At 44.1% G+C, this 11,737-nt stretch overlaps 1 protein-coding gene across 2 annotated transcripts in view; it reads left to right on the forward strand.

Moving 5' to 3' along the window:
* Nucleotides 1-7,914, forward strand: part of NFKB2 (nuclear factor kappa B subunit 2) — a 192,656-nt gene extending 184,742 nt beyond the window's left edge. For both annotated transcript variants that reach the window (XM_078643046.1, XM_078643047.1), the window contains one exon: nucleotides 7,097-7,914. In XM_078643046.1, coding sequence (XP_078499172.1) covers nucleotides 7,097-7,281 — 185 coding nt within the window. In that variant the 3' untranslated portion in view covers nucleotides 7,282-7,914. The remainder of the gene's footprint in view (nucleotides 1-7,096) is intronic.
* Nucleotides 7,915-11,737: the final 3,823 nt, after the last annotated feature.

Here is an 11,737-nt window from a genome sequence, read left to right on the forward strand (position 1 = left end):
TGAACACCAGGGTGGACAAACTCGGACATCAATGCCTAGTGGATCACAAATGCATATCCATCTGGAGGCGGCACAAGGTCTAATTCAGCAGTGGGGGGGGATTTGGTTAGACTTGTTCGCCTCCGTTGAGAAAGTGCAATGTCAGCAGTTTTGCACGCTGGAGTTTCCAAGGCAGCACCCGTTTGGTGATGCTTTTTGTTTCGTGTGTAGCTCAGGCCTCCTGTACACATTTCCAATACCACTCATTTCAAGAGTGCTCAAGAAGATCAGGTGTGACCAGGCCTGAGTCATTCTTGTGGCTCCGGACTGGGCACGGAGAGTCTTGGATCCCAAGCTTCACCAACTGAGCATTGATTCTACAAACAGGCTGCCACTTCGGGAGGATCTTCTTTCACAGCAGCAGGGGAGGGTCCTCCACCGTAACCTGTCAATTCCACACCGCCTTGCGTTGAGATTAAGCTGCGGCAGTTGATACCATTCGACCTGCCTCCTGAAGTCTGTAATGTTGTTTTGGCAGCCAGGCATCCCTCTACCAAGACCGGGTATGCCTGCCTGTGGCACAATATTTGTAAAATATTGTACAAAAAGATCTATTTTGCTTTCCTCTCTCAAGTCCTTCTCTTTATTTTGACCCTTTCCCACAACGGCTCTGCTCTGGGCACTCTCAAAGGGTACCTTTCATTCCTGTCTGCCTTCTTGAGGCTGCCAGACCAACCCTCATTATTCAAATCCTCTATTGTAAATTGCTTTCTTAAGGAGCTTGTACGTATGTGTCCACCTACCCCTTTCATCATGCCTCAGTGGGACCTTAATTTGGTTCTCACCTTCCTGATGAATGTTCCATTGGAACCTCTGCACAACTGCCCCTTTCCGGCTGCTTACCATCAAAACAGCCTTTTCAGTGGTAATAACGTCTGCGAGGAGGGTGAGCTAATTGCAGCCTCTATCAACTAAGCATCCTTAACTGACCATCTTCCCTGATAAACTGGTGCTTCGTATTAGGACTTCTTTTTTACCAAAATTGGTAACACCATTCCAAATGGGACAATCTGTTACCTTGCCCACTTTCTAGGCTCCTCTGCACCCTTCTAAAGAAGAGGAGTGATCCGCTGTCTGGACCCAAAAAGAGCATTGTCTTTCTACCATGACAGCACAAAAGAATTCCTGGTGGACGACAAACTCTTTGTGGGGTATGTGGGATTGAAGAAGGTTTGTGCGGTGCAGAAAAAGACGATCTCTCGATGGGTTGTCCTTTGCATTAAAATCTGCTGTGCTCTGGCCAAAAAGCAGCCTCCTGAAGGCTTAAGGGCTCATTCTACCCGAGTTAAAGCTGCTATCACCGCATTGCAACATGGAGTCCCAGTACTCGACATTGGTCAGGCAACAATGTGGGCATCACTGCACACGTTCACCAAGCATTACTTCCTGGACAGTTAAATCTGCAGGGACAGCCTTTTGACCGAATCTGTCCTGCAGGGCTTCCTGGTCTAAACTTGTCCACAGTCCCTCCTCTGGGGATGGTATTGCTTGGGTATCTATTCAAAGGTAAGGAATCTGCGGCTAGATGTCTCTGTCAAATATACAAGTTACTTCCCTTCAGTAACGCCTTATCTGGTACAGACATTGTATTGTATTGTAATTGCATTTGTATAGCGCTTACTACTACTGGCGAGGCGTCAAAGCGCTTTTTCGGCGAGTAGCACGCTACTCCGGGACCCACAGAGGATTAGTGTTGAATTAGTATAGTGAAACATGCAAGTACATTTTAAGTGGTGGATATGTTAGTCAGTTATTTGGATTTGGAAGGATAGCAGAAGGATAGAAAAGGAAAGAGGATATGATCTAGCTGCAGATTCCTTACCGACTCACCCATCCTCAACGCACTGCAAACAGATTTTTTAGGTTCAGGGCTGTTCTGTTTAAGGCCCCTAGGGTTTCAAATCACACATGTGTCAGTGCACTTTATGGCTCTGCGCTTCTGGCGTGGAATGTTACTGACATCAGCGCTCAGAGGTGGCGCCTATATAGCTGACTTGGACATCCCCAATGGCAGAGATGACCGACTCCACCTACCAGCACCCAAGGGTATTGCTCGAAGAAAAATCTTCCAGATCCAGTCTGACGCCATGGAAATTCAAAGGTAAGGAATCTGCAGCTAGCTCATGTCTCTACCAGATACGGCGTTACCAAAGGTAAGTAACTTTACCATTAATCTCAGCGTTTACCCATTGTCAAGTTTTAGAGTATGTTTAAACAAGGTTCGATTATCACTTTGCCCCATTTTAGCAAACCCGTATTCAGCGGCTGCACTTTCAGGACTGTTTAGGGAAAAGCTTCTAAAGTAGATAAGACAATCATTTTTGATTCTGTATGCCAATGGTCAATATCATAATTTATCAGTTTTTATATGTATAAAGTTGATATCAATGGTAATTGAATGATGATGGAATATTGATAAGTTTTTCAAGTTTGTACACTTTTACTAGTTTTTTAGCAGTATATTTTTGATTGCAATGAGTTTTATTAATTGCACAATTGTCCAAATAAATCTAAATTTAAATATTTCATGGCTGAGGTCGTGGTGGTGCTGTAGGGGACAGCTCTCCTCCGTTCCTCTCCTGCTGCAGCAGCTGCCTAGTCATTTTAACTCCACCATACTCAGCTGATAGGAGGCAGTGTATTGCATTTCCTCCCCGGTGGGTATGTATCACATCAGACAGATGGGTCTTGCTGATCATTCAAAGCGGATATATCCTGCCTTTCAATTATTCCCCATGCCATTTTCAACCCATCAGAGTGACTCAGTGAACCATTCTTCATTCTTCCTGCAAGGAATCTACCTTCTGCTAGCACAGGGTGTCATTGACAGGTGCAGGCTTCAGAAAGAGTAGAGGGTTGCTTTTGAGCTATATTCTTGTAAGGAAGAATGGGGAAGCCCTTAGGCCTACTTTCTGCAGAAGGACAAATTCAAATTGCATTCGCTGTCTCAATCTTTCCACTGTGGACCCAGGAGACTGGATGGTGTACTTTGAGTTGCCGGACGTGTATTCTCACAGAGCTGCCCAGCAGTCCCTTAGGTGTTATCTGTGATTCACAGTGTTGTCGGAACACTTCCAGTTTGCCGTGCCCCCCCCCCCCCATCAGCCTCACTTCAGCCCCAAGAATATTCACAAAAGTGATGACAGTGGTCCATACGCAACTTTGAGGTAGAAGAATGCATGTGTTTTCATATCTCAGTAACTGGCTGCTCCAAGTGGGCTCACCACAGTCGGGTGTAAACCCCCTCTGGACAAGGCTGAACTATCGTTAGGGTTTCTCATCCATGAGCGGCTGGGCCCCACGCAAAGAATTCCCTTCACTGAGGCTGTCCTACACACAGTGGTGTTCAAAGCCCTACCACTGCCACAACGTGCCTGGGACATTCTGGATAGGTTCCCGAAGTTTTGGGCTTAATCCTGGGTGTCAGTGAGGATGGCTCTGAAGCTTATTAGACTCCTCATTCCAAAACCATATGCGGGCCGTGCAGTGGAACCTCTGGTTTCAGTGGGCAGGCTAGCTAGGCTGCCTCTCCGACTCATACCAGATTTTGCAGCAGATGGCTCAGGATTTGCTGTGATGGCAGACAAGCACTGACATGTCCTGCATCAGGCCCCCTTTCCTTCTTCACCAAGACTTTATGGTTGTGACAGATGCATTATTACTGGGTTGGGGAGATCATCTGGAGGACATGAAGGTCAGAGGCCTCTGGTCCCTGACAGAGAGCCAGCTTTTAAGGAGCGTTGTGCAATCTATCTGACCCTTAAAGTCATCCTGCCATCCATCAGGGGGAGGGCTGGTGCAGGTCCTCGCGGACAACAAGACTGCCATGTGGTATGGCAGCACGCAAGGCAGAGTAGAGTCCTGGATCCTGTGGCACGAGGCGCGATGTCTCTAAATGTAGCTGGACAAGCAGAACATCATTCTGGTGACAACCAACTAACATGTTGGGCAATCTGTTACTCTGCTACCATTGTTTGTGCCTTCTCTCCCTTCAAAACAGAAGGAGCGAACAATCCTAAAAAGACTTTGAACTTCTACTTCGACAGCATGAAAGGTTTCAATGGTAAAAAGACATGGAAGGCGTACAGAAAAGGGGTTAGTAAAGATAGATTATCCTCAGCATCAAAATCTACTGCTTGCTGACCAAGAAGCAACCCCCTGAAGACCTTCAGGCTCATTTAACCAGTGTCAAGGGCACTATGATGGCATTGGCATGGGGTGTGGCACTGTCAAAAGAGGTGCCGGTTCTGAACATCTGCCAGGCTGAAACATTGGCATCGTAGCACACAGTTTACAAAAAACTACCACTTTGACTACTTGATGTGACAGCAGGGCCAGTTTGCTTGCTTGGTCATACAACACCTAGGGCCTGATTTATGGTTTGGCGGATGAAGTAAATGCAGACAGGGTGGCGTAGGACTTTGCGTTCACCATCCTGCCCTTACTTTGAGGTGTCTGTGGCCCCTGCACACATCTCTATACATTGCTGGAACCACATTCCTGGCTATTCCTCTCAGTGTAGGAAAGGTTTATCAGACTGCGAGGTAAATGTGAGAGGTACCCCTTAACAGCAATCAAGGGAAGTAGGGTTAACTAACCGATAAAACAAGAGAAATTCCCTTGAGCAGTACTAAATAAAATGAGCTAGAAGGTCAAAAACAATAACAAGATTCACATATGTAAAATGAATTCTTACAATTTATTGGTAATATAAACATTTAAAAGAGTGGACCATTGAGAAACCACTCAACACAATTAAAAACTAAAGAGAAACAATAAAAAGATGATCGACATTCAATATTGGCCAGAAAAATTGAGACACAGAGACAGAAAGACTGTAAGACATTGAATTTGTACAATACTGGTTGTATATTTGGACTCTATTTCTGACACCTGAGTTATGCACACCACAATACAGTATATCAACAGAGATGTCCGGGTCGTGAATTATACTAAGTGGTGCGTCGACGCGTTTCGGTGGTTTTCCACAGTTTTATCCACCTTTATCAAGACTACATTTGATATCTGTCGTGGTACAGGGGTCAATATAATCACCCTTCAAATCCGTATTAAGAGGTAGTTGAATTTCAATTGTTTTCCATATCTGAGTGCGAGTTTTTAAAATCGCATGTCTAAATCTGGCTACAGGTAAAATACTCCTGATGCTAAAAACTTGTAAGCGTTGGGTGTGGGCAATCCAAAATAATTGTGCCCAATAAAGCGTTTTATTCTTTTCTTTGTTTGTTGAAAACCAGAGGCGCCTAAGTCTTGTCCTTGCGGTGTGAACTCGTGTTTCACTAGTCAAGCGCAGAGGACTGCTTACTTCTCTGGTTACGTGGAGCCCTTTAGTTAAAAAGTTAAAAAGCCAGGGGCGCTTGCGTCATGTCCTTGCGATGTGGGGGGATATTTCCCTGGTATAACGCGAAGGACTGCCTGCTTCTCTGGTTACACGGAGACTGCTCCATCAAACATGGTTGCTGACGTCTAACTTTTCAAAAGTTTTTTAATGTTTCAAAAACAAGCTCCCGAAGTGGTAGTTCTTTTTTTAAAATAACGAATGACCTCTATTGTGTGGAGGTAATTTTTCAGTTTTTTTAGTGTCTCTCAGGATACCTGCCGATAACTGACACTGTAAAAGAAAGAAAAAGAAAAGGTATCCTACTGCCCCTTCTAAATAGGGCAACATTCAGATGGGTTACCTCCGACGGCCCTTACCCCCTCGGGTCATCGGAGTAAGTTTACCCTGAAGGTTTACATTTTACTCCAGTGGCATAAACCTGGCATTCCATTCGCATCTAAATCATGTGGGCGGCCCGAGATTTTTGTAGCGAGGGTACTTCATCACTGCTGCAACAGAGTACCCTTTCCACCAAACTCTAAATTATTCCATTAGTAATTTGTGTCCACTCCTCAGAGTTGGGAGGTATTGCTGTGGTTTCTACTCTTAAGTTGAGAAACTATTGTTAGAAGTATTCATCCGTAGAACATGTTACTTACCATTGGTAACTCTCTTTCTAGTGGGTGGTGGTAACTCTTTGTTGTGGATACTCTACCTGCAGATTCCTTACTACCCCCCACCACACCCCCTTTCTGGGGGCATAGACTCCTGAACAGCATAAGGTGCCAACTTAGAGTTTGTCACACTGTCACCTGCACCTTGTTCGAAGTGCTCCGCATCAGAGGTCAGGAATGAGAAAGATTAAGAAACTTACAGTGTATAGGGGTGACGCTTATATATAGCTCTGCTCTGTTACTTCTGGGACAGTACAGAGTCACAGCTAAGCCACACAGTGGCACCTATCTGCACATAGGAGCATTGCTATAAAACTCTCCGGATCCAACCTTGTGCCTGGGCATACTCTGAAGCTGAGGAATCTGCACTGCCTGAAAGGGTATTTTTTTTAATCTGCACTTAGAGAATACACCAGAAAGAGCATACCAAAGGTAAGTATCTTTTTCTTCCCTCCCTAACCCATTTCAATGTTCTTCTACATGGAAAGCAAGGAACCCCACGGTTGGGTTGCTTTTTCATTATTGCTTCCCTTCCCCTGCGCACTATGCTTGCTGTTAGTTATTAAATCATACATCTGAGTACATGACCATATTCCAAAAGCTGGTCTTAAGCTCCCAAGTCGATTTTGTGACGAAGAAAGGACCACTGTTGCATTGATGGGTTTGTGCCTTTGACCATGAAGATAATTCCTCTGTAAAAGAATGCAGTGACTTCCTGGACCTCGTAACAACTTTATCCCATATGTTTTTCATTTCTCTCTTATCTTCTGCGTCCTCCCTAACATTTTTTATTGTATATGTACTGTAGAACTGCAATATTGCTGAATGCACTCAAGACAGGTTTTCCTCTCACCTTCTCTTTGTGTGGTTTCTAAAGAGGTCACCTTAATAGCAGTCGCATGCCTTACTGCTCACACATGGCATCAGTGTTCACATGGTCATTCTGAAAATCCCTTCTGAAAGTCCCTTCCCATAGTCATAGTGCCATTGAGCTAGTATTACTAAAGTATGGAACTGAAGCCGTATCGTATTCATTCATTTTCAGATGTGAAAGAAGACAGTGCCTATGAAAGTCAGCCCGCAGAAGACGAGCAGTCAAACCTTTCGGAAACTTCTTGCCAACGGACTTATGAACATACGTCTAAGCCACAAATATCCTCGGCTACAGGGACATTTGCTGCAGATTCATCCACCCAGACCACTCCAGTCCAGCGACCACAAGCCCATTGATCTCTGGTACATCCACCTTTTCCTCGGGGAGTTCAACTTCAAGAAATCTCTGACAGACAGCATGAACTAGAAAATGCACCACTGCTGTTGATTCTGATTCAACCTCTTTCAGGGGAGAAGAGGCCGTAAAGAGTTTCTTTATAGAGCTTTTGATCAACTTTGAGGAGGATGAACTCTAAGATTGTCTGTATAATTGCACCTTTCACACTTGTGCCTCAGTACCTCAGGGTATTATGGGAAAGAGGTGTCGTACAGATGTCTGGACTATTTACTGTACTTTTCTACAAGAAAAGTATAACCACTGTTCGCAGTTGTCGAGCATCCAAGATGGCTTTCTCTTAAAGCACTTTTTCTGGTCTACATTCTCTTGGTCAATATCCTTTTGTGTCTACACTAGTTGGGCGATTTAAATCTGCTTCTCACCTTCACCATTCTTGGCCCATTCGGAGTAGAAAAAAAACTTTGAGTGACCTGTGTACACTCAATTTCATATCAAGAATTTTTATAATGTTTTAAATTGTTTTCTATTTTGTGTACTGAAATTCTGTGTCTTATGTGTAGTCTCTGTCCTAGTAAGGGTATTTAATGAACTGTGTCTGTGTATTTTAATAAATGTACATAAGGTTGGTCATAGACTTTGACTCAATATGTGTGTGCCATAAAAGTATTTTTTGATGAAACGCATGTTTATTATATCAGTAAGAAGGTAATTACATCACAAATAGCATTTATGGAAGCAATCGATTATATGTTACACATACTAGGTATCACCATGGTATATAAATTAACAAGTTTACTTTTCAGTACAAAAAGTGTTGTTTGTGTCAGTCAAATAGTCTTTACTTTGCAAAGCTTGGGTGGGAGGGGGTCTATCATATCATGTTCCTCAAATAGTCTATTAGAGATTTCTCCCATTTTTGTATGTCGTTTGAGAGCCGTTCATCCTATCATAAAATCTTCATCAGAATTTCTTCATCATACAGCCTTTCATACCCATATTTCTTCCACATTTCTAAAGAGGGCCCTTTGTAGCCAATGAATCCTTATCCTCTTTCGCCAAGAATAGAAATAAGCTTCAGGTGTAATCCTAATATATAGTGTGCAAGAGAGTATGTTACTGTCGTTGTCAACATTTTTGTCAAGGCAGACATCATGTTTCCAATAATCAGCTAATAACAGACAGCACCACACCATATATTAGAAATCTGCCTTATTCTTTTAAATGTGGTTGTCACTGCTCCACCAAGATTCATTCTACAAGACACCTCTGTGTTGTGACAAAGGCTTTGCACTGTTATTACGGATGAGGAACGTGGGTAATATTTAGGCTTATTGCATAGCTGATGCATTAAGTTTACATTAATTAAGATTGCAATTTTTTCACCTTCATGTTTTTTACTGGGGGGGGGGTCAATAACCCTAAAACAAAGGCGCATGTAGTTTTTGGATTCGTGGAATCCAATTAGTCTTTTTGTAGTCTCTGAAACAGCAAAATATTCTCAGCTCGTCTAGGTTTCTGACTGTGGGATGCTTCTTCCACTTTGTGACAGGATTTGAAGCAAAATCATTTTGGAAAGATGACTGGATGAAAGACAAAGACATGACCCTCTCTAGTTTTTTTAACATCACCTTCTGCATTCACTGTACCCCTTGCTTTGCTCTTATTTTAGAGGCTACAACAACTGAGATTGTATTTTTATTTTATCTGGCAAAGGGTTTGTTATCAAGGCATGATTTCCTCTCTGGCACTTGCAACTTAGATGGATCCACAAATATCTGCCTTTACAGACGTGCGCATGTTTTAAAGAACGGTTTTGGTGATTTGACTTCAGAAAGCTTACTTCCCCTGACAGGCCTTTGCGTTGAGTGGGTTCAATCAACTTGAAATGTGAGTCATAGTGCGCTTATTGAAAAAATCCTGCAGCCTATGCCACATTTCTGGAGGAAGGTCAATAGAAGATTTTTGATTTAGACATGAGACACTAAAGACTTGCAGTAGGTAAAAGGAACCCTGTACGGCATTTCCCAGCTAGAGATATTTCCCAGTGTCACAGTAGAATTCTTCATAGACTCATTCGGTCACCAGTCCTGGAATAATCAAAGGCATAACAAAACACACCAGCATCAAGAGTGGTGGTGTCGATCAGCATCCCGGAGCTGGAGAATTGTCTGCTGTGAAGGGGCAAAGCAGCATGTACCAGATTGTCGTGACCGGTGTTCATGGGAACTGCAGAAGGGAACAAGGCATGGTTTCCCAGTGTCTCCACTCCTTTGTGCCTTGGCCATTGAATCAATAGCCATTGAGAGAAAAACACGTAGTGAGAAGCATAATCAAATGTCTCCACATATAATATCTGTGTCTAAGGATGATGTGTTATATCGCTGCTGTAGGAAAACTGACCTACTACCCCCCAACCCTCCCCGGATGAAAGTTCTTCACCTGCTGTGGCCGAAGCCACTCACTTTTTAGGTCTCGGCAACGAGAACTATTGTCACCGAGTAAGCTCGCAAGGGAGTACAGAGCGGTGCACGAGCCGACCAGGGTCTGTGGACGCGCACACACAAAGGCAGGCAGGCAGGCACACACCAGACACACACAGACAGACACACGCACCCACACACACACACACACACACACACACACACACACACCTTCCTTCCCTCTCTGCCGCCCCCCCCCCCCACTCACCGGGCTCTTTCCCTCTGCAGCGGGTCAGTTGTGGTAAATAAATAAATAATACCTCTCTTTTTGACTAGACATATATCATAACAGATAGCTCAATAAATAAGAGTCAAGATTCGAGGTAGTAGGAGTTTTGCAGGTTTAATACAGCATAAGGACAGGAACAGGACAACCTGCATAGGAATAGGATGGCAGGGCCCAGCAGCTGCTGGGGCTGGGTCTGGGATGAGCGCGCTGACTTTTAATAACAATACATGAGCATATATACATAACGCAAACACATAGCATTACATTGCAGTAGGCGTAGCAGTGGGCGGAGCAGAAGGCGTGACGCGTAGCAGTCGCAAAAGATAAGGGCGAAAAGAGGTGTAACAGGGCGTATACATAGACATGTGATGCAAACGTAACAGAATATGTCATGAATGGGGCGGAAACCATGGAGGGGGCTACCTAAGGAGCCGGGACCTCTAACCTGATGGTGCGCGCAAACTAGCAATGACGTATCACTAGGAGAAGCTGGGGGCTATGAACTCTGTGCTAGGAGCAGAGACTGAAGTCTGGAGAGTCAGGGCGACATGTACCTAAACAGTATCTAGTATCTGATGTTTAGGGAACATATTGATATAAACTAGAAGTCAGGAGAGGAAAGGCTAACTTGATTCTAAGACTGGACCATGCATTATTCTACATGTAGTGCGTGATGAAGAATATTAAATGACCATTAAATGCAGTATTTCTCTAACGTGGAGACGTGAAGGCTAGACAATGACGGAAACTATTGATGCAGTTCAGTAACTTAGGAATGCAGAGAAGGAGGACTGAACTGATAACTGGAACTATAACATACTTTTGGCAGACTCAGAGGCTGAGCCAGGCTGAACCGGGCACTGCGAGGCAGGAAGTAAGTGAAGGGTCGAGGATACAGGTGGGGGCTGTATCGCTCCTCAGCGAGGCTTCAGGAGACAGGAGCTGAATCTGGTGTCCAGGCCCTTTTGAGGCCTAGAAACGGGGACTTTATAATAGAATAACGTGCACACTGAGAAACGTGGCAACGTATCTTTACATAGGCCTGATATTCGTAGTATTCACGAGAACTGGAAACTGACATACTAGAGGTGGACACAACTGTAATTGCGTCATTAATCGAACATGGGGAATGCATATGCATATTTAATCATGCACACATAACATATGATGGATGACACGTAGGGACACAGAACATAGCAAAATTTACTTTTCCACATTCCCTCCTTGTCACTACGTTTCCATCAGGAAACATCAATATTCATGATACCATCTATCATTTCATACAGTATCATTTGCTCGTCTCGAATTATCCTGGAACGGGATTTAGAACGGGGCTTGGGACTAGGAATACAAGAGGTAGCACAAATGCCGCAAATCGCAGGGCCACATTGTATACAGAGACAGCAGCTGAATATGATCGCTACTGCAATACCTAGAAAGGACAAGACTTTCCATCCCCAGGCGGAAATTATATTCCAGAACCAACCGGACCATGTCCAGGTGCCTGGATCTTGGTGTATCAGATGGGCAATTTTATGGAGTCTGGTTATAGCTGAATAAACAGACGGCGCGTTATTTGGAATGAAAATGCAGCAACTAGATCCGATGACTCTACAGGCCCCGCCCCTATCGGCCAGTATGACGTCAAGGACGAGACGATTCTGTAAAACGACAAATCTCATAGCAGATTGCTCTTCGGTTAAGTTACCTAGAGCAGAGGCAGTCTCATTTACTACAGCTTCGAGG

The sequence above is a fragment of the Lissotriton helveticus genome, chromosome 5_1, assembly GCF_964261635.1.
Source record: "Lissotriton helveticus chromosome 5_1, aLisHel1.1, whole genome shotgun sequence".
Classification (NCBI taxonomy): Eukaryota; Metazoa; Chordata; class Amphibia; order Caudata; family Salamandridae; genus Lissotriton; species Lissotriton helveticus.